The sequence below is a fragment of the Populus euphratica genome, unplaced genomic scaffold, assembly GCF_000495115.2.
Source record: "Populus euphratica unplaced genomic scaffold, PopEup_1.0 scaffold5.1, whole genome shotgun sequence".
Classification (NCBI taxonomy): Eukaryota; Viridiplantae; Streptophyta; class Magnoliopsida; order Malpighiales; family Salicaceae; genus Populus; species Populus euphratica.
Genome location: NW_011499848.1, coordinates 5,026,645 through 5,049,406, shown reverse-complemented (window position 1 = coordinate 5,049,406; position 22,762 = coordinate 5,026,645). Strand labels below are relative to the sequence as shown.

Genomic DNA, 22,762 nt, shown 5'->3' with positions numbered 1-22,762 from the left:
TGTTTGTTTTTTTTTTTTTTAGATTAACGTTGGGTGTCCGGGCCAGCTTGCGCGCACCACGATTAATCCTACGGATCCTGAAGTTAACGACCATGTAAGCCTCCAGTAGCTATCATATGAGTAACTAAGGACTTGAACCTGAGACCACAGAGGGAGCAAATCTCTTGATCCTAAGTACTTACCACTTGGTCACCATCTAGATGGTTATATTTTTTGGTTGTTTGTGAAAACTAGATGATGGGCTGGGATTATGGGCGGTGGTAGCCAGGTAGACAGCTAGAATGAATATATGAGCGTGTGTTGAAATATGATCTCCGATGTCCATAAAAATATGGTGATCAGAGGTAGCTTTTGTTTGCCCTTAATTTTAAAAGTAATATTCTTATTGAAGGTTTGCTGGGCAACAACTCCCCACGTAGCAAAATGGTAATATAATCCAACGATTTTGTTTTGTTTTGTTTTTTTGGATAGACAGCTAGCAAATTACATTATTTACACCTTCATGCTTGATGTTCACAACGATATTTTCTTCCATTTGTAGCTAATTCGTACGAATTTATGCGGATACTGTTTGTTTGCTGTATATACTCGACATCACCCACACTTTCTATGCCATTGTTATTTTGAGATTACTGCTGCTGTCCGATTTCCTGAGAAATAATTAGCATGCGACGGCTATGTCTTTTAGGCTCTGTTTTTTTGCTATTCCATGTACCCTAGAAGAGTGAGAGAGAGAGAGAAAGAGAATGGCAATTGTGTTCCTACTGTGAGTTGTTTAGCCTTTGACACTACAATTACTGTATTATGTTGAAAGCTTTCCCAGCTTATCTGAATTTCCAAAGAATATTAAATCTTTAAGCCACTGGACAAATTGAGGGTTATGATGAACCAATCTTGTTGGTGAAGAATGGCAGTGGACTGATTTCATACCAGCTAGTGAAAGACAGATCAACTAGCATATTAGGTTGCAGTGCAAATCAGTGGTCATTTGTAAAGTTAAGCCGGTTAAGTTTAATCACTTTCCCAGAAACATTTGCATTGATAGTTCAGCAAAGCAACAGTTTGTTTAGAAGAGTGTACTGTGTATCATGAAGATCCAGATGTTGCACAGTAATGGACATATCGAGTGTACAATGGTGTATAAACTAGAGCTCGAAAACGAAACTTTAGGAGCAGGAGTATGATAAACAAAGCTCTAGCTGTTGGAGATAACAAAATTTAGCAGCTCAAGGCTTCCAAGCTGGAGGAGGTGGAGGACTTGGAGGGTAGAGAGGTGGAACTGCTGAAAACATTCTATTTTTGTCGATGCCAACTCCACCACTGCTTGTCAAGGATGAAAGCGCAGCAACCAGGCCTGCATTTCCAGCTAAAGTTGGCTCGGTAAAGTTGTAATTTTTACGAACATCACGGAACCGGTCATACCTATCAGGCCCTCCGACCATGGCTCCTGTAATGTTGTTAGGATTGGGTTTGGGGCTGTCACGCCACTTCCATCCGCCTGTGCATGAATACGTTCTCTTGTCATTGGGTATTGATGCCCCACGGTGATGAACATGTCTGGGGAACTTGGTGCCATACCCCACCACATAGCTCATTTTCATGGGGTTATCACCTAGGATGTAGTTGATCTGTTTAGAGAAAAATCACGGGAAGATTAATCTACTATGGATATAGAAGAATGTAAGAGGCAATCTCAAGAAGAGTAATTATATTCTGTGGCTGAAGCATAGAATTATTGATACTATAATTCACGTCTGAATAAGAGTTCCTAAAGTTGAAATTCCCCTGCCCAAAAACTAATAAATGTTTTGGATACCAATCTGAAAGAGGCCAGCATATCTAATTAAAGTAGGAAAATCCGAAATTTGTTTTCTATGGTAAAAGACTCTGATCAGCTGTTTAGGTCAGCAGTTCTTGGCTTAACCAATTCTTACCCTAGGACTGCCTATTGGAGTTGAAATGGCAAAGGGGAAAATTTATCAGCTATAATTAGCAAGTATCTCGAAAAGGGCACCTGTGAGGTGGCGAAGCTCCGAAGGACATCCAGTGGAATAAATTTGGAACCACACTGGAATCCTGGAACTCTAGAGGCATTCAGATAATCGACAAAGAGTGATGCTAAAAAGGCAGTATTAGCCACATACTGAAGAGGCTGTGGCCTTCCACTGCTCAGTTGGATCACCCCCCCTGCAAGTTTTTGAAAACTCGTCAGAAAAAATTCAAAATTAAGGAAAAACAAGTTAAAACTACTGGCACATAATCTATTCAAGCAAACATCAGCACATAAAACACATGATTAAAGAGTGAGATCTTATGTCTGTACCTTCAGTCCAGTTGAATACATTGAACTGTTGGAGATAAGAACACATGTTAAGTTCTGTCTTGTTGTGATACATATGCAACATCTCCTCATATGGATATCCTGGATTCAAGAATATCCTGCACCTTGTTAACAGCAGCATAGCTGCTGGTAACTTGTTGTCCCAACTCAGCACACTCAAGTCAGAAATCCTGTAAAGTGCCTTGGAGTGCTTCGAGAAGCCTGGTTCGGTTGCCCATCTAATGTAGTTAACATTTCCAGTGGCATAGTACAACCAAGTAGCGCCCCAGATGAACTCGTCATAGTATCCAGTGGAGTTGTAGAAAGGTTCAACGTAAGGTTTCCCACGAGAATATGGTTGCCGTTTTCCAAGATCCCTGGCAAAGGCATATACTGTCTCTGCACCTCTTACAAGCTTTTTTGAATAGACGTCGTCGTCTCGGAATACTATAGACGCTGCAGCGAGGGCCGCTGCCATCTCTCCTGCAAGGTCAGAGCCTGCATTTACAGAACGGGAAGGCCTCGGATAGTCCATATCTTCAGGTCTCTGCCAGCAGTAATGATCATCTGGCTGTCTGGAGCCATTTTGAGATCCACCAACCTGGGAAATAAACACAAAAATAAGCTATGTTTGTTCTAGTCTTGATAAATGGAAATACAGTCAAATGCACATAAAATTCATTTTGATTGAAGATTATTGCCTGGCAATAGATCTTGTCAATTTTGCTGGCACTGGAGTTGAAGGTTAATAGCAAGTAATCAGTTCCCCACTTGATTAAATCTCTGGTATGCCTGTACTCGTCAATGGCCTCATATTTCTGACTGTATTCAATGACGCTCCAGCTCAACATTGTCATGGCAAATGCCATGGGAAAATGAAACTTGGTGTTATCCCCAGCATCATAGTATCCTCCAACAAGACCTAATTTAGAAAAATCAGAACCATTTCCATCTTGTAGCCCTGAATCTTCTCTCCATGGTATTCCATTGTTCTTGGGCAATTTACCAGCTGCACCACATTCGTCGATGGCTCCCCAATTAATACTTGCTTGTCAATTCTATAACTATAGTAGTAAAACATAATTATAAAACCCACCACTAGCTAATTACAAACCTAACTGTTTGATCAGGCCACTTATCAAAACGATTCAAAAGTATTAAGAGATTAGATTAATTAATTTCTGTAATCAAACAGCATCACACAACTAGACAAGACATGGACCTTTGCTTAGTCATTTCTTGTTTCTTCCATCCATGTACCTACCTCACTACCTGAAAAGGACTCCTTTTTCTTTAATAATAGTTTCAAGGGAGAGGTCGAATTGGAAGGGAAGGTGATGCACTTAATGCTTCTGGTAGGTGGTTCATTGCCTTGATGACTATCTAATACTAACAGGCTAAATCTGGCAGTCCAAGAAAAGCTGTATGCATCTCGAACCATCTAAAATTAGACAACTGATACAGAATGGGAGAGGACGCCACAAAATCACCAGCTCATTTAAAGGAATTCACTCTGCAGATTGATTGAAAACCCACCAAACATACTCGAAAGGGCTTTCATGGAAAAAAAGGGATCCAAAAAGAAGAATAAGATTGTGTTTTTTTCAATTTAGCGATAATGAAGGGGAACCAGCGAGTTTATTCTACACGCAAAGGGCCCACACGGCATGCTGTTAACCTTTCTGCACAAGGGCTTCTAAAGTCATTATTTACCTAATACGGTGGACACAGGCTCCGTATCAACCGTTTCACGCACATTTGAAAATTATTTACCTAATACGGTGGACACAGTCTTTTTATACACGGTAAAAAACTGAAATAATATCTATATTATTCAAATCTCAAACGGCTACTGTTAGTATAATGATTAAAAAAGTTTATTATTATTATTATTATTATTAATTTTCCACTCAAAAAAAATTTCCCTCTGTTCTTAAAGATGCATTTTTAAAATTGTCAAGGAGAACAGATTTAGTCTTTTTATACACTAAGTTAATTTAGAAACGTACTTGTCATAGGATAAAAAAAATATAAATACTTATTTGAACCGGGCTGATTAAATGTTATAGAATAATTGTAAGAAAAAATAAATTAGCTAATAACCTGCAGTCTGGGATCTCAAAATCCTATTGAATTGTTTTCATTCGAGATAAAATATATTAACCTAACTTATTTTTATTATCATGTATTCTTAAAAATATATTAACCTAACTTTTGGAATCAAATAAAACATGTTTATCAGAATATATAATTTATTTGAAAATATTGAATTTATGTTTGTTCCTAACATTAAATGTTATTGCTATTAGATTTATTTTTAAAAAGTTGTTGAACTGATAAAATGAAAAACCCATAAATGATAATGCAATGGATATTATAAGTATTGAGTTAATAAATAAATTTCTTTAAAATAATAAATACATTGACAAATATATTATGTCTTAAAAAAAGGGAACAAAGGAAACATAATTGCAGTTTTAGGGTTGAAAAGTGTGATGGTAGCTTTTGAAAAATTATAAACTATAGCTTTTAAAAATAACACGTGTAAAAGTTATGATATTATATAACTTTTAAAATATTATTAAGTACTTAATAGTTACAGTCACGACCAGATTGATGATTCCCAAACCAACACTTAGTTTAATTATAATGAAGTGAGATCACAGGATTAATTAATTAATTAATTAATTTCCTCTTCTCTTTGATGTAAATATATGTGTTTTCGGTTTTTAATTACGAAGAATATATATTTTTATTCAATTCAGAAGGATCTAGTGATCTATAGCCCTTTTTAAGTCCCCCATTCTAGCAAAACAGCCTATTATTTTGTTACTCATCACCTTAAAAATATTTTATTTTATTTTATTATAAAAATCTTTTTTTTTTCTCGAGGTGGGAGTGACAGCCCTGCAATGCAAGCCAACCCATTAATTTCATTGCTAGCTTTCTTTTAGCCTGTAAATAAATAAATAATAATAGAAAAAAAGGAACTTGAATTGTATTGTTCGTGCACGAGACAATTATGTATTATACATGCGAGCAAATACGAAAATATTAATTACCCTTTATGATTTACTACGAAACTAGCTGAACATATGGGGAAAGAAAAGTGGCAACGTTTGGCTTGACTTACATTTCTGGGCATTGAAGAAGAGGAGAGCCTTGTGGAGTGCGAGAGTGTAATTGTCAGGAGGAGAAGGCTTCGACCTGTGCTTTGGCAGAGTCTTGGCGAGGACGGTAGGGAGTAGAATGACAAGAACAGCAAAAACAAATGCATAAAGAGTCCACTTCAAGGCTCTGTGGCTACAAGCTATGCAACCGAAGTCGACGTACTTTTTTTTCTTGGTCTCTTGTCGGTACAGTAACCAGCTCTGTTGTGTCTCGTCTAGATGATGGCGTTGAGGATGCAAGGCTGCCTTGTCCCTCTCCATGTTACGACTCTTCTCATAGTCGGTTGTTGATTCTGCAGCTCCATTGTAAATCTCAAACGATCCTCCCCAGTGATTTGCTGAATGCATTTTCTTTTTTCTTTTTTCTTTTCTTCTTTTTCCGGTTGGGGGGGGGGGTTTGTTTCTGGTATATATCACTCTCTTTTGTTCTCACTGGCCATGGGTTGGGGGGGGGGGGGTTGTTTCTGGTATATATCACTCTCTTTTGTTCTCACTGGCCATGTAGGTGATGGGGAGAGAGAGGTCTGGTGATCAAAAAAGGAATTAAGAATTTTAATGGATTTGATAGAACATGGTTGGAGGAGGAGGAGGAGGAAGGAGGAAAGGGTATTTAATTTGTGGGCAATGAGGGATGGAAAGAGGAGTGTATTTATAGACGGTCACTTACCAGTAGGCGAAGAATGGCCTCCAAAAATGATGATCGATGATAATGTATTGCAAGAGAAGTTTCTTGAGGGAGAAAAAACCTCTCTCCCTCTCTCTCTCATTTCATTCTTTGGCATTATTATATTATAATTATAATTATAATTACAATTGTTATAGAAAACAGTAAGAGGTGTGGCCATTCTAGGGTGGAGAAAGTCTTGTTCACACATTTACACATTATTGTGGATTTATTGTTCTTTTTTTTTCCTTTTTTCCATTAATTTTTATTTCGGATGATAATTATAATTGAACACCAATTAGTTCTAAATTATTAGATGAAGGCAAATTTGGAAGGCAAAGGATCAAAGTAAAACAATAAAAAAAGTGGCTCGAAATAAATGTCGTGTCTAGAGTTACCCCAAAGTAAGCTTTGATCCTCCATATTTACAAATTATATAATTTAGGTTCATTTAGAGGTTGAAAAATCAATTTTAGTTCAAATTTTTTTATTTTTTTCGATTTCTAATTAGAGAGAGAGTAATTTCAAGTTATGGTGTTAGAGAGATAAAGTTTTAATTGATATTAATTCTACCATGAAAAAGTCACTCTTAGATTTAACAAGTTCCATTTAATTATAAAGTTTAACTTTAACAAGTTCCGTTTAATTATAAAGTTTAACTTGGGTGTTATTTAACCCTTAAAAATCATGAGAAAGTATATATGGCCTTGAAAAGTTTTTTATTTACAAGTTAATTTTTGGTTTTCAAATATTTGTGGGTTGTTTGGAATCATAAACAAGTTTTGTTAGATTTTATAAGTGTTTTAGGATTGAATTGGGTTGAAAAATATTTTTTAAAAAGATTGAAAACCCATTGCTCTAATTGATAGACAAATATCTGATCATTAAATTTTAAATATTTAAATGATATATCGTTTACAAGCCTAAATGATATATTATTTGTATATATAGATAAAATATTATTTTTTTAATTAAATAATGTGTTATCTATGTTGTATTTTTTTATAAAAACAAGAATAAATAACACATCATCCTTTTAATATAGACCTTGTGAGTATGTCAGGCTATTTATACGGGTTAAGACATGATTTGACTCGTATACCTAACTCTTTTTTATATGTTTTTTGTAGCTATTAAATCCAACTTGAAACAAAAATCTGTAAATAATTTAGGTAATTTGATCATGAAAAAAAAATTCATATAAAAATTAAAACAATATTATTTATTATTTTTTTAAAAAAAGTAAGGGGTTTTAAACCAAGTTTTGATTGGATCTAAGATAAAACTGGGATTTTAAAAGGATATATCCGGTCAATGATAACTTCTTAAAAAAAAAAAAAACTTACCTGGCCTAGGCTCCAGGTAAAATTGATTGCTTTGTTTCACGGGTTGCATTGCTTATTTACTTAAAAATTTGATTGCTTTGTTTCTTCTGCGTGGAAGAATTGATGCCGTTTATTGGTGAGGAGGGCCTTCTTAGCTGTGATAAAACCTTCCGAATCTTGGAATCTTAATTCAGAAGATACGCATGTCAATTTAACACACACACACACATGTTAGGAGAGCCCTTAATTTTTTTTTTTTAAAAAGGATAAATTTATTTATTTGTTCAAAAAGGATTCATTGGAACATGGACAGTCCAACTCTTAAAATTCTCAATTTTCTCTTAACTAGCCTCGAACTAATTGCTGCACTGCCTCATTCGCCCAAAAAAAGCCATGATGTATTTTAATCATATTAAATTGATGGAATTAATTATATATATAAACAAACATTTTATGAAATTCCCTCGGAAGACAAGTTTCCGTTTCCTATTACAATACAAGTATCACCTAATCAAAACCTTCAACTTGTCTGTGTAAATCTTGAAACTCTTTATAATAATAATAATAATAAAAGAGTATTCGAAGGGAAAGGCTTGAAGTCAAAAAGCAAAGGGAGAAACGGATGACCGGCAAACACTTGAATTACAGGCTTGTCGGCTTGTTAAGGAAGGAAGCAAAATAAGAAAAGGAAAACTCTAGTACCTTGTTGGCCATTGAGTTTGTGTTTGGTAGCATAACATACACCATGGTTTAGAAAAATACTCTTTAATTAAAAAGTTACTAAAATATATTTTATCTTTAATATTGATATATTAAAATTATTAGGTGGTGTTTGATACTGTAGATGGACAATCCTTTAAAAAAAATTAAAATTTTTGTTTTATATTATTTTTTTATTGTTTTTAAATTATTTTGATGGGTTAATATTGAAAATAAATTTTAAAAATAAAAAAAATATTTTAATATATTTTTTAATAAAAAATATTTTGAAACATAACTTCTATGGTGTCCCACTAAAAAAACACATTAAAAGGTATTATTTTATTTTTTGGATAAAAATAATCTAAAAAGCACATAAATAAACTCTTCTAAAAACTGTTAGATTAAGATTTGATGGCTGGCCTGATCAGATATTATTGACCAACATGTTGGCTGGTGTATGCTTCTTTCCTTTCTTCAATCCATTATTGAATTAGAGATGATAATGGATTGAGATATCTATAAATCAAGTTCGTAATTATTTATATTTGAATTCAAATATAAAATAATTATTTATATTTAACCCAAAACCTGAGAGATATACACTTTTTATACTTGAAATTAATTGAGTGTCGTCGAGTAAAAAATATTTCAAACCACCACCATCATCATAGTTCTAATCACACCCTCAATTGAATGCACAAAGAGAGCCAAAATGTCGCAAGTTCTATATTTGTTATTGCGAGGAGAACTGCTGCTACTGGATCTGCTGAAGCCGTTGCGGTCGCGGGTGTGCTCCTCTCAGAAGAAGAGAGTGGGAGTGAGCGAGAGGAAGGGAAGTGATGGGCATGTCCAATTTAAAATCTGATTTTTTAACTTCAAGTTGTTTTCCAACTAAATTTTCTTTACATGTATGTATTTTATGATTTTAAAGCTATTAATGCATTTCAGATTGAATTAAGTATAACATTATCCATGCCCAATCTAAAATCTTATTTTGAACTTGATCTATAAAAACCCTAATTTTATACATATATATAAACGTATTTTATGATTTTAAGGCTATCAATGCATTTGAGATTGGGTTAGGTATGATATTATTCGTGCTTAATCTAAAATCTAAATTTTTAACTCCAATTGTTTTCGAACCTGATCTGCAAAAACCTTAATTTTTATATATATAAATAAATGTATTTTATGATTTTAAGGCTATTAATGCATTTGAGATTGGGTTAGATATAATATAATATCATCCATGCCCACTCTAAAATCTGAGTTCTTTAACTCCAAGTTCTTTTCGAACCTGTTCCGAACTCGACTGGGTAAAACATTTTCTACACATTCACATTGGATATCTATTGAATACGAGTAAAAAAATCATCCCTATATTCGACTGCATGGAGCTTTTGAATTAAACCCACCCGACAGAGACTGCAAGTACGTTAGTTGTCAATAGGTTTTTGAATTCTTCGAGATAACGATAATTATGTGTTTGATTTTTTTTATAAAATCAAAGTCTCAACCAGGGCCATGAACTAATCAAGTTCCATCAGATAACTTGGCGAATGAAACTTGCCTCGAGGTTAGGTTCTGTCGTTTGAAGAATTTCGCCTCTGTTTACAGATAGCAACTTCGAGTCAGTTCCTGCAACAGAAGTCTGAGCACAAAACACTGCCGTATTATTGTGCTCAGAAACATAGAAATCCACCGATTCTCAACCTAAATCCAGAAACATATGAATGATAAACTCTTAATGCTTACACTGCAACAATTAGGAAAGCTATCTCTTTCTATCTAAATTTTAATCCTTTGTCTTCCGCCAACAAGCTACATTTATCAGAAACCGAAGGTTAATTATGATGCAGATTTACATATATTAGACAATACGACGAGAAATGTCTTGCGGGTGGCTCGCAGATTTAGCATGAACAGGGACGAAAACCTCTCACCAATCCAATTCGGTATCTTCCCAGAGAATTTGTTGTCTCCAGCATCAGGTGTTCATAAACCTGGGCAGTTTTGTGAAGACCACGACAATTTCCCAGAAAGGTTGCTGCTGCTCAATTTCATAACTCGAAGCCAAGGTAGTGAGCACTTGGAACTTGGGATGCCACTAGATAGATTGTTCTTAGCTAGATCGAGGATAATTAATATATTAAAACAATTAAAAAAAATGCTAAAAATACTAATTTTAAATATTTGTTTTTAAATTTTAATAAAAACAGGTTCGGTATAAAAGTATCCAATGCTGTTACTGATTTCTTTTCCCCTTCATCACAAACGAAAATATAATAAATGGAGGGTCGGTTCCGTAAATTTACCATCACTATAAATACAAGAGACACCCATATTCTTGATCCCACATCCCCTCCAGATCTAACCCAAAAAAAAAAAAGAGGAAGAAAGAAAAAACACCACCCCTCTCTCTCTCTACTTTAGTTCACACGCTAGAGACTGCTGCTCTCCCTACATGTAAAATCAATTAAAATTCATTCAACAATGAGAGTATCTACCCCCTCCGTCACCGACGAACGCACCGCCACGCTAAGCGGCGGAGGCTACCGAGACGCCGAATCACTGTTCCGCACCAAAGCAATCCCCGAAATTCGCAATGTCGAATCGGAAACGCGACAACAAATCGAAGAAAAGAAAGAAGAGCTTCGTCAATTAGTCGGTAACCGATATCGTGACCTAATTGATTCGGCCGATTCTATCGTTCACATGAAATCCTATTGCGAATCAATCTCTCGCAATATCGCGTCGATTCACACCAACATTCGCTCTCTTTCTGCTTCTCCGTTATCAGAAACCCCCAAATTCACAAGCCCTAACTCTACTCGTGGTAACAGCTATGGGATCGCATGCCGGGTCAAGTATTTAGTTGATACCCCGGAGAATATCTGGGGATGTTTGGACGAATTTATGTTTTTGGAGGCAGCAGGGAGGTATACACGTGCAAAACACGTACAGAGTAAGTTGATGAATAGGGATTATAATAAGATCTTGTTGAATTTTCCACTCTTGCAGCATCAATGGCAGATCGTAGAGAGTTTTAAAGCGCAGATTTCGCAGAAGAGTCGCGAGAGGTTGTCAGATCAAGGATTGGAAATTGGGGGCTATGCGGATGCGTTGGCTGCGGCTGCAGTGATTGATGAATTGGAGCCTGATCAGGTATTGGGTTTGTTTCTTGATAGTAGAAAGTCGTGGATTTTGCAAAAATTAGGGGGTTTTGGTGGGGTTGATGTAAAAAATGATATTGTCAGTGGTGAGGTTGTCGTTTTTGTGTTTTGTGAAGTGTTAAAGATAATTCAAGTTAGTGTGGGACAAGTAGGGGAGTTGTTTTTGCAAGTTTTGAATGATATGCCTTTGTTTTATAAAGTTATTTTGAGTTCTCCTCCCGCATCCCAATTGTTTGGGGGGATTCCGAATCCGGATGAGGAAGTGAGGTTGTGGAAGCTGTTTAGGGAAAAGCTCGAGTCTGTGAATGCTGCTCTCGATAAAGAATATATTGCCAGGACTTGTATGAGTTGGTTGAGGGATTGTGGTGGACAGATTGTGAGTAAGATTAATGGGAAGTTCTTGATTGATGCGATTGCTACTGGTGGAGAGCTTGCAGTGGCCGAGAAGATGATCAGGGAGACTATGGATAGTAAGCAAGTATTGGAGGGAAGTTTGGAGTGGCTCAAGAGTGTTTTTGGGTCTGAGATTGAGTTGCCTTGGAGCAGGATTCGAGAGTTAGTTTTAGAAGATGACTCAGATCTCTGGGATGAGATATTTGAAGGTGCTTTTGTTCAGAGGATGAAAACTATTATCATATCACGATTTGATGATTTGGTCAGAGCTATCAATTTGGGAGAGTCCATTTGTGCAACTGGGGAGACTCCTGGTGAACAGATTGACTTTCAGGCATACTTGAACAGACCATCCACAGGAGGTGGGGTTTGGTTTATTGAACCCAATACAAAGAAATCTGGTCTAGTTCCTGGTCATAAAGCATCGCCTGAAGAAAATGATTTTCATAGTTGTCTCAGTGCATACTTTGCTCCTGAAGTCAGTCGAATCAGAGATGCAGTGGACAGCTGTTGTCAAAGTGTTCTTGAGGACCTGCTCAGTTTCTTAGAATCTCCAAAGGCGGCTCTCAGGATAAAGGATTTGGCACCATTTTTACAGGACAAGTGTTATGAGAGCATTTCAACCATATTGACAGAACTCAAGAGGGAGCTTGATAGTTTATATGCTGCAATGGGGAATGCCAACAATGTTGGTCAGCGTGTGCCTCCTGCCATAGTTGTTGAGAAATCTCTTTACATTGGGAGACTCTTGTTTGCGTTTCAAAACCACTCAAAACACATTCCAGTGATACTGGGCTCTCCAAGGTTTTGGGCCAAAGATACCATGGCTGCAGTTTTTGATAAGTTACCATCAGTATTGAGGCAATCTAGATTTGCGAATGAGTATCCTATCCCTGACAGTCCTGGCAGGCAATCTCTCACCAGCTCTAAAAGACAGAGCTCATCTGCCACTGCTGCTTTGCGTGGAGCAAATGAAAGTGCAAGCCCTAAACTTGAAGAATTAGGCAGGATCATGAAGGATCTTTGCATCACAGCTCACAATTTATGGATATCCTGGTTATCTGATGAGCTTTCAGCCATTCTTGCTCGGGATCTTGGAAAAGATGATGGATTATCGGCAACAACTCCCTTGAGGGTATGTGGTGTTTGTTTGACAATTTATCTTTCTCTTCTTATATTTTGTTTAAAATATTCCCTGTATCTCTGTTAAGCGTCTTAAAGAGATGTGTGCTATTATAGAAAACAGTACTTGTGTCTGCTGTTAAGCATCTTTATAGAAAATAGTACTAAGCTTTGTCATCCGCTGAATGTTGGGCAGGGCTGGGAAGAGACAGTAGTCAAGCAAGAACAATCTGATGATAGTCAAGCTGAAATGAAAATTTCACTCCCATCCATGCCTTCACTCTATATCATCTCTTTTCTGTTTCGGGCATGTGAAGAAATCCATAGAATTGGAGGTCATGTACTTGACAAATCAATTCTGCAAAAATTTGCTTCAAGCCTATTGGAGAAGGTATGCAACTTGGCTGGACAAATGACTCTACTTGTTCCAAAAACTCTTTTTTAATGTGGTGATGTATGTGTGTATATACTTGATTTTTATTGCCATATAAGTATTATATTTTTCTTGAGCTTATTTTATTGATTTTTTTTTCTCATTTTGTTTTTTAAGTAGAAGTTATGAGGCCATTTCTTCATCCTTATAGTGCAGTGTTTCCTCAATTGCAATCTTAGATTGGTATTTCATTCATATTCCGGTGTTGATTTGCAATGTTTTTACCTTTTAATAGTTTCTTTCCTTGTCCTCCGATCATTCATTTTTCTTGGATCTCATTGTAAATTGTAAACATTCTTGATTACTTGCACAGTTAGAATTCCTTAACTAGCTGATTTCCCTTTATTTTTTTGGGTCAATGTTTTTTTCTTATGGGCTATTTTTTCAGTGGTGGCTTAAGTTAAGAGAAAATGAGTTTAGTTTAAAATTGACCTGTTGCATTTTCTGTAGTCTTTGTATGTATTAACTATTAACTGTATACCTCATGCAGGTTATTGGAATTTATGAGGACTTCCTTTCCTCAAGAGAGTCTTATCAGTCTCAAGTGTCAGAGAAGGGAGTTCTTCAAATTCTGTTAGACCTAAGATTTGCTGCTGATGTTCTCTCTGGTGGTGATTGTAATATTAATGAGGAGATATCTAGAAATCCAAAGGTGAAAGTTCCTTTCAGACGGAAGCAGGAGCAAAGCCAGATGAAATCAGTCTCTAGAGAGCATATTGATGGGTTAATCAATCGTTTTTCACAGAGACTTGATCCCATAGATTGGCTTACGTGAGTCTTTTTCATCCTTAATTTAAAAGGAAAGCATGGAAATTTTTGAATAAGTACAACCTGGGACTTCTGGTTCTAAAGGTTGTTTGTATTTCCTTGCACGTGGCATGCCCTTACTTGATATTACCATTCATAGGGATTGTCACGATATTATGGCTTTAGGGTCATGGTTGGTGTTCTCCTTATTAGGTCAAGTTGATATTACCATTCATGGGGATTGTCATGATCTTATGGCTTAAGAGTCATGGGTGGCATTCTCCTTGTTAGGTCAATTGTTAAGGCCATAATGCAGACAATCTGGTCTCTGATAAATTATTTAGGTTTTTTAAGGTCTCAAATGGTAGTAAAAATTTGTAAAGTACTGATCCGATATTAATTGTCTAGTGTCACTTTTAAATGTGTACTATTCCATCCACTCTCAGGGGGCTTCTTTCCTTTTGTATCTCCACATGCTATTTGTATTTTGAACTATTGAAGCAGTCATTTATTCTTCCGTTGTGGTTGGGAATTATGGTATAATTGGATATCTGTTTCTGGGACTTGATGATTCTTTGTGTTGTATTTTTACTTGTTTAGGTATGAGCCATACCTGTGGGAGAATGAGAGGCAGTCATACTTACGGCATGCTGTCCTTTTTGGGTTCTTTGTTCAGCTAAACCGGATGTACACCGATACAATGCAGAAACTACCTTCCAATCCAGAGTCAAACATCATGAGATGCTCTACTGTTCCTCGCTTTAAATACCTTCCAATCAGGTTAATGTTTTACATGCATTTTTTTGGATGTCTACCAAACATTTGTACATCATATTTTTCACTGCTAGTAGCTTAATTGTCCACTGCAACTAATTTCTTCTTAATTGTCCAGTGCGCCAGCATTGTCTTCAAGAGGGACAACAAAGACATCCATTCAAGGAACTGCAGATGATATTTCTTCAAGAAGTTCTTGGAAAGCTTATACCAAGGGAGAGCTTTCTCGAAATATTGATTTGGATGAAAACACTAGTTTTGGTGTAGCAGCACCCATTTTGAAGTCTTTCATGCAGGTACAGATTTTTTTCGTTCTTTCTATATCTTGGCCTGGCGGGTCTGAGATTCAGAAGATGAATGTCCCTGAATTCTTCCTTTCCAATTATTAGATTATTGAGAAAAGGAAGAAAAGAAGCGTAGTTTCTTAAACAGGACTCTTCCTTATTGGCAACAAACAGAAACGCGAACAAGAATAAAGCCATTAACAAATTTTGAGAGCAGAAGCTTGGAGTTAATTTTGTTAGATGAATTAAATATCTGCTTTCCGGAAAATAGTGAAATATCTGGTTTAATTTATGATGGCAATAGATTGTGGTGCTGTCAACAGTGTCTTGTATGCTCAACTGAGGTCAGGATGCACACTGGTTCTATAGATCCAAAGCTCAAAGATTGGCTTTAGGGCTTATTAAATTCTAATTGGATCGGAAATGTAGTTGCAGTGTCTGGATGGCTGCTTAGAAGCTGTAATTGTTAATCTGGGGCACTTGGTTGCCAAAGAACTGAAAGAACCCCGGTGTTCTTGTTTTAGGATTTAATATGATTAGAACAAGGAACAGACTGCTTTTGTGGAGAAGCGAATCTAGCCTGGTTTATATTTGTAATTAGTTGCATGAGTACAGAAGTATTAAAAAGGAAAGGGAAATGTCTAAGCTATCAAATTTATGTGAAGGTATTTCTCCAAAAAAACAATTGTGCAGGCTGGGGGGTTGAAAATCTCTCAAATCAGATTCTTGCCTGTTTTTCAGGAGGGATGGTAGGGGGATGGATGAGATAAATTCCTTGTTTGGCATGATGGATGGAGACATATGGAAGGAAAGGAAAGATCCTTCCTCAGTTTTTTCTACAATCCTTCCAATTTGGGCAAATTGGTCTCGATCCTCTTCCTCTCTCGTCAGACAAACAACTAGATGGATGGATTAAAATGCATCCTTTCTCCTCTTCATCATCCCTGTGTACTCTTCTATTCCCCCACCATATCCATCCTTTCTGACAAACAAGTGCTGTTTTTAAGAGTTTATGAGGTGGAGCATGATTTTTGGCAGGGGTCTTTGAATTCTTATTTAGGTTACTGGCAATTCCATGATCTATCAAGAGTAGGATTGAAGCTTCAGGACAGAAGAATTCTGACTGTACATGCTGATCTCACAATTAAAATATATATACAAAACCAATATAAGCCGTCGGACCTGCAATTAGAATTTATGCTTGGGATATTTGGAAAGCAGTAGCTTTCAGACTTCAGTAGAGAATGATAAATACTCAGTCTTAGACGTGACAGGGAGATTGGAAAGAGTTTCTTATTTAATCAGTTAAGCAAATTCTCTCAAGTTCTGTTGTTAATACAAGAAGTTCAACAGATAAAGTTATCAATGATGGTTACACAAATGCTTATATTCTTTATTTGATTATTGCAAGTGAACATAGATTTGATTCTAGCAAGTGTGATGGTTTGTAAAATTTGAGGGATGGCATACTCTGTCTCATTGTTGGGACATTTCTTGATTTAATTTGGTGGACAAACATAGCTTCATTTTTCTTAATTTATTTGAGAAGCTAACATTATGATAACAATTTCCCTCATAATGGCCAGGTCGGAAGCAGGTTTGGAGAGAGCACATTAAAATTGGGATCTATGTTAACTGATGGGCAAGTAGGCATATTCAAAGACAGATCAGCAGCCGCCATGTCAACATTTGGTGATATTTTACCCGTCCAAGCAGCTGGCCTTCTTTCATCATTTACAGCTACCAGATCAGACTCCTGATTTCCCACTGAACCCTGAAAGTGCTGCTTCGTATTTAGCTGCACATTTTGTTTCAGTGATAAGAACAGGTGGCAATTTCACGATTATGGGCGGGATATGATGCAGGAATTCAAGTTATCTCTAACCCAAGTGCAAAGGTTATGCATGTCATGTATTGATACGACTTGGAAATTTCCAGAGGTGAAGTGAGTACAGAGTGAAACTGTTGTAAAAGTGGTTATGTGAAGAAAAGGAGAAGATCCGGAAGTTTAAATAGATCCAGCGGAGATGAAAAGAAGGTATTGTATTTGCCAGTCTATACTGTAGAAAGAGACCAATAAAAACTCAGCAGGGTATGAAGCAGTGTGATTGGTTTATACATGATGTTATTTTGTATACAGAGACCGTTGCCTCTCTTGGCTGTTGCCTTCATCAATGCCACAGAAAAGGAGGTGAAGCTTTATACATGCTGCTGGGGTTCTCGAGCGTGTATAGCAGAATATCGAACAATGTATTCTTGCATAGTTTGTGTTTCAGTGGCTTCAGAGTTTCTCTCTAGTGAAGTCGGTTCATAAAGCAGAAATTGCGCTGGACTGTCCCAATAGATTTTGTATGTGTTTAATGGATCTCCTTTTCAACTGAAATAAACAGTATAGAATATTGGTTTTCAAGATGAACAGTGTTTAGTTTTGTGGTAGAAAATCTATATTTAGATTATCTATATATACGTGTTGCCTTCTAACATCTATATATTAATCTGCGTCCGCTTTTAACATCTAGTAAAGATACTGATGTGCCTTCTCAAAGAATAATATCGTGTATTTTCTTATCAGAATCTTCATCCTTTTACCTTCAAGGTTATGAATATTTGTTGAGAAAAAGAAAGAAAGAGGAACTAGTTAAGAAGGTTTCAGTTTGAGAATATATTCATATAGGTCTCAATTAATTTCTAGCTTGCCCGTGTTCTATGTAAACACACACTGTGGTAGACCTGCTTTATTTAACAGCATGGTTTTATTGATAAAGAGGAAGAGCAGTATGCCCAGATTAACACGATCAGCACAAAGCCCACATAAAATGAAGCAAACGAGCATATAAAATGATATAGAAAGGTTCAGGTAGCCCTTGACTTTATAAAGCCCAGTGACATAAAAAAGAGCTCATATACACAGCAGGCCGGACCAATCTTAAGAAGATCTCGAATGTTAGTCCCCGTAGCCATCATGCTGGGTTCCACTTGAAATCAGCCTCACACCGTGTGGTGCGACCCCGCGACCGCGACCAGCTCGGCCTAATCTCTGCGAGGCGGCCATGCAGTCTCCACAGTCAAAAATCACTTTTAATGCATATTCCATATGCAATCCTGACACATAGCATGGCGGAGGGGATCGCAATCTGAAAGCAAATCAAACAACACGCGTATTTTATTAACCGAAAAACATTATGTTCATGTACGTAATTATCCCTGGAGTTTCCATGGACAACGTTATTAACGAAACTAAATATACAATATAACTTACAAAACAGTGTGTAAACTTGTCTTTATAAACGACCCCAGTTCCTTTAATTTCATTGTTTTTTTTCCCCCCTCAAACTCTGAAGACATGCAATTCGACTTATCTACAGCTTGTCGGGCAGACCTACACGTTTTCGAAAAATAATATTAAGACCCTTTTGGCATTTATGGAGGTTAACGCCGCCCCTCCTCCCTGTCATCCCCCGAATCTGCTCTGCTAACACCCTGCGATTAATTCTTAAAACATATTACCGTCTCTTTCTTGTATATATAACTCCAGTTTACTAACCATTGAGGCTTCATGATAAAAATAAATAAATAAAAATCGTTGAGGCTCCTGTTGAATCAAAAACGAAAAGAAAGAAACCACAATCCTGTTACTCAAGGTTCTAATTCCTTCTCCCTTGCCAAGTAGACTAACGTTTTCATATAGCTTAAAGAAACCCCAGGAGGGTTACCATTGTCCTTCATTTTACCATCACCCGTTATTTGATAAGGTTTTTATTCTAATCATCCTCCCCATTTCTGTTGTCGGAAATTGCAGTTAATTTGACATAAAAAAAGAGGCCTTCTATTTATTTGGTAATAAAAGTGAAGTCATGTTCAAAGGAGAAAACTTATTAGCGGTCAAGTTCAAGTTTTGAGTAAATCGCTAGGATCATGTGCACAAGTACCTCTCTTGTGACAAGCTAACATGACTGCTGTACTTGCTGAAAGAAATTTCAGCATATACAGCATTAAATGTAGTCATGGGGTATCTCGAGGATCTTTGGTGAATGCTCCACGCGCGCATGTTGTCAAGGACTGGTGCTTTGGTTAATAATCGTTAATTACAGAGATTAACTATCAGAAAAGTTGAGGTGCATATATGAAATGGACAAAAAATTGTACCCTGTAATGTTTGACTTGATACTATATGTAGACACCACTGATTCATTCATTTGTTTAACTAGCTAGTCATGTGCAATGGTGTGTGGGACTGAGGAGGAGGAAGGGTACTAAACCATCCATTCATTTAACTTGATATTTTCGAAGTGAGAGGAAAAGATAGGGTTGGAAGGGGGGGGGGACAAAAGGCATGTAATTAAGGTACGTAGGGGAGGGATGGAGAGAGAGAGAGAGAGAGAGAGGCTACCAGATCACAGACGTTGCTGCTGAAAATGTTGTTTTGTTCTTTCTTTGCATTCTCTTCTTCATTTCTCTCTTACTGTGTGTCTGTATGCTACTTCCCGCTACATGTTAGAGCACGGGGAAGCGTGTAAATGCCAAACTCCAAGAAGGAATAGAAAGAAGAAAGGTTTAGTCAAGTCATACTCATATGCCTTCTCTCTCTGATTTGTTCTGCATGATTCATAAAGCTTGGTCATGGTGTTGGCACTGTCCAATAAATGCCATGGCATTGAGTGGGGCAAATGCTGTGTGATGGATGGATGGATGAACGCCATGGGGATTTGGAGGAAAGGTCAGACGGACAACCCGAAATAAATGCTAGGGCTTACAAATTAGTCTCTGACTGCTCTCGCTAGCCCAATTTTGGTGTCGTTTGGCGTGCCCCTGTCGGGATACCCCCTGCCTTCAAAACCGTCCCTTTCACCTGCTGAAACGCCTATCCTCGTCAACTATCCATCGACTCCATAGCGTGAGCTCGGCATCGTTGTTATGGCTGTTACAGTTGTGGTTTGGGAAAGAAAAAAATTAAAATGATTTATAAATTATAACTTTTTATGATTGAGATTTTAATAACTGTAGTTTATTTCGATTAAAAAAACTTATAAAATTATGTATATTTTAAGAACTATAGTTTATCTATAAATTACTGTACTATACTACTCTTTTCATCCCTCCCTCCCTCTCGCATCCTAATTAACTTCCCACTCTTCCAGGGTTTTCATTTTCCTTGTCAGTAATGTCTGATAGAGCAACAATCAAAAGCTCCACCGATATTCCCCACTGGCTATATGTATATTATTTTAATTTTCCCTTTCGTCTCTCTGTCAATGCTAGCTACCTGCTTATAATAACGGTTAATTTAGCGGTGCAAGTCTAGCATTTATCGACCGTCTATGCGACACGTTTTCGATCGTTGGAGGTCCTTACAGAGGCTTCTTAGAATCACCTTTTTTGGAGGAGTTGTTCCCTGGGTTTTTGAGCAGCCAAACCCCGTTACTCAAACATGGTGCCTACACCCAAGATTCAAAAGATTACCACGGCAGGACACAAATATTGATGTCCTGAAAATTAACAGGTCATAGTTCGCTGCAAATCATCATGCAAATCATGTGAAAACATGTAAAATCGAGACAATTCGACTCCAATCAAACCCATATGCATGCGTCAGCAGTTCTTGTACTGTTGAGTATGAAAGAGAAAGGCAGGGAGATAGGCCTGGGCAGGCATTAAAAGGAGGAGTCATCATTGCAAAAGTACGTCATCATTATCTTGCAAACAGTGCGATTTTATCTTCGTTTCTTTTTTACTACGGTTCACCACACAGTTGATTTGATTGTTAAAAAGGGTCGAAGCAGCATGCATATGCATGGACGCTGGCCTTCTTTAACCTTGCATTATTTCTCCACTTGAATTACCAGCTTTTCTGTGCTTGATGATCTGTCTGTGGTTCTTGCATTGCAGTATAATTAAGTAATAAATGGCTCCGTTTTCTCCGTTGGCATTTCCCCTGCAACGGCCTTTCATGCTTCTGGTATTCAGCAAAAGAGAGAGGATTTTATCTTGGGGGTCTCTCTTAGTAATTTCTCGCACCCGCCTCTCGTACACTTTCCTTTTTGTCTTATTGAGGTGTCTTCTGTTTTTGTCCGGGAAATGCTCTTTGCTCAACAGTATCCATAGCAATTCTTAACCAAATCAGCTCAAGCATTTTTAAAATGTCACGCATAAATATATATATTTAACCTCTAGTTGCGCTCAGATATAATGGTACAACTATTGCTGTGTGTGTGTATTATATATATATATATATATATAGATGGAGATATTATATATAGGGTAATCGACACTTACACAGTACTGCTTCTTCAATTTCTGCTACATCCCATCTGAAGATCTTAGCTTTAGATCAGAAAGAGGATACGCTGCTAGCTTGTCTTGGAAAGATAAGAAGCTCTTGCAGTAAAACTTTTGACATCATTCTGCCCGTGCATACATGGAATCCTTTATTTTTCTCTTCCAATCAATTTGCTTATGCCGTTATCATATATATATTATTTAATCTCTGTGTTTTCATCTGAATAATTATTTTATCCTTCTAATTTTAAAGAAAAAACCCATGATATTGAATCCTTCTATTTTTATTCAGTCATTAGTTTCTTAAATCCATATTATAAAAAATTAATTTACTCAAAGAAAAAACCAATATTTTAGGATTAGGAACAAATATATAATAATCCAATTCTAAGCATGATTGAACAAATATGTAGCCGATATTTTATACAAACTGACTTACCGATTAACAAATAACAAAATTAATATGATCTTCAATAAAAAAAAAATGTAGTCACCATAATACCTGTATCAAGAGTTTCTCTCTTCTAAACATAAGAAGGAAAGAAAAATCTCTCTCATTTATTCAGAAAAAATTCTATTATAGAAAAAAAAATGATAATGGATACTCATAGATGAAATTTCTACTATATATATATATATGCTCACATGATACGAGTGTGTGTGTGTGTGTGTGTATATATATATCGAGATGAGTTTGAATTTAATTTAAATTGGATTTGATAATATTTATATTAGATAATTATTAAAAAAACTCATTCTTATATAATGGATTGAATACGTAGAGTATGCATGATGAAATTACCATCTCATTTGACGGAGAAAACCCAATGCTCAATATTTGTTTCATGAGCTATATGGATTATTTTACAATCAAGATTGGTGTGGTTTTCATATTTTCCCTTGCTTCTTTCTGGAAAACGAATTCGTCAATCTTGCACCCCTTCCTTTCCTCCAAAAAACTCCCCACTTTCCAGATTAATTGTTGCACCTAGGAGGAGTTACAAAATACATTCTCCCCTTTATACAAAAAGTACAATTGCCTGTTAAATTATGGACCAGACGCTAAAATTATGTATTATACCTTTAATATACTTTTAAATCAAGGTTTGTTCATCAAAGCTAACTTACATAGAATCTTTACCGTGATTTTTTCATGTCATTATCACCTCAAGTACGTACGAGAGGTAACAAGCTTCACATGGGATTCCGAACTAGCTTAAATTGAGGAGTCATCACTTAAAGCAACCATGTTCAACAATAATTCATGACAGAAGCATCAAATGGTAGACCAAAGAAAGGAAAAACATGATTAAAATTACAGATATATAGAATTGCTGCCTGTGCTCACTGTTTAAACAGAGAAAGGTTCAAAGGAT

The 22,762-nt window shown here is 36.5% G+C and overlaps 2 protein-coding genes across 6 annotated transcripts; one reads left to right on the top strand and one right to left on the bottom strand.

Moving 5' to 3' along the window:
- Positions 1-1,008: 1,008 nt before the first annotated feature.
- LOC105118368 (endoglucanase 12-like) lies at positions 1,009-5,886 on the bottom strand. 4 transcript variants are annotated; one of them, XM_011016307.1, is made up of 6 exons: positions 5,454-5,886; positions 3,022-3,329; positions 2,324-2,921; positions 2,015-2,187; positions 1,224-1,628; positions 1,009-1,191 (listed from the first exon to the last, which is right to left on the bottom strand). In XM_011016307.1, exons 1-5 carry the CDS (start codon positions 5,836-5,838, stop codon positions 1,227-1,229), a joined length of 1,866 nt encoding a protein of 621 aa, XP_011014609.1. In that variant the 5' UTR covers positions 5,839-5,886; the 3' UTR covers positions 1,009-1,191; positions 1,224-1,226. The 4 variants fall into 4 exon arrangements, with proteins under 4 accessions (XP_011014609.1, XP_011014618.1, XP_011014603.1 ...); XM_011016316.1 differs by having other exon boundaries at positions 1,009-1,196; positions 1,229-1,628; XM_011016301.1 differs by having other exon boundaries at positions 1,009-1,628; positions 5,454-5,885.
- Positions 5,887-10,522: 4,636 nt separating this feature from the next.
- LOC105118359 (conserved oligomeric Golgi complex subunit 1-like) lies at positions 10,523-17,568 on the top strand. 2 transcript variants are annotated; one of them, XR_840934.1, is made up of 8 exons: positions 10,523-12,885; positions 13,069-13,263; positions 13,796-14,076; positions 14,653-14,832; positions 14,945-15,122; positions 16,697-16,961; positions 17,087-17,148; positions 17,294-17,551. XR_840934.1 is itself a non-coding variant. In XM_011016289.1 (6 exons), the coding sequence occupies exons 1-6, from the start codon at positions 10,678-10,680 to the stop codon at positions 16,868-16,870; spliced, it is 3,216 nt and encodes a 1,071-aa protein (XP_011014591.1). In that variant the 5' UTR covers positions 10,523-10,677; the 3' UTR covers positions 16,871-17,568. The 2 variants fall into 2 exon arrangements, 1 of the variants encoding a protein (XP_011014591.1); XM_011016289.1 differs by having other exon boundaries at positions 16,697-17,568.
- The last annotated feature ends 5,194 nt before the right edge of the window (positions 17,569-22,762 follow it).

Bases quoted from the DNA above. Each gene is read 5' to 3' on its own strand.
- LOC105118368 (XM_011016307.1), bottom strand. From the start codon at position 5,838: ATGCATTCAGCAAATCACTGGGGAGGATCGTTTGAGATTTACAATGGA. The intron at 2,922-3,021 runs GCAATAATCTTC...TTTATTTCCCAG, and splicing joins TTGACAAGATCTATTGCCAG to GTTGGTGGATCTCAAAATGG. The intron at 2,188-2,323 runs GTACAGACATAA...AAAAACTTGCAG, and splicing joins TGTATTCAACTGGACTGAAG to GGGGGGTGATCCAACTGAGC.
- LOC105118359 (XM_011016289.1), top strand. From the start codon at position 10,678: ATGAGAGTATCTACCCCCTCCGTCACCGACGAACGCACCGCCACGCTA. The intron at 13,264-13,795 runs GTATGCAACTTG...TACCTCATGCAG, and splicing joins CTTCAAGCCTATTGGAGAAG to GTTATTGGAATTTATGAGGA. The intron at 14,077-14,652 runs GTGAGTCTTTTT...TTACTTGTTTAG, and splicing joins GATCCCATAGATTGGCTTAC to GTATGAGCCATACCTGTGGG.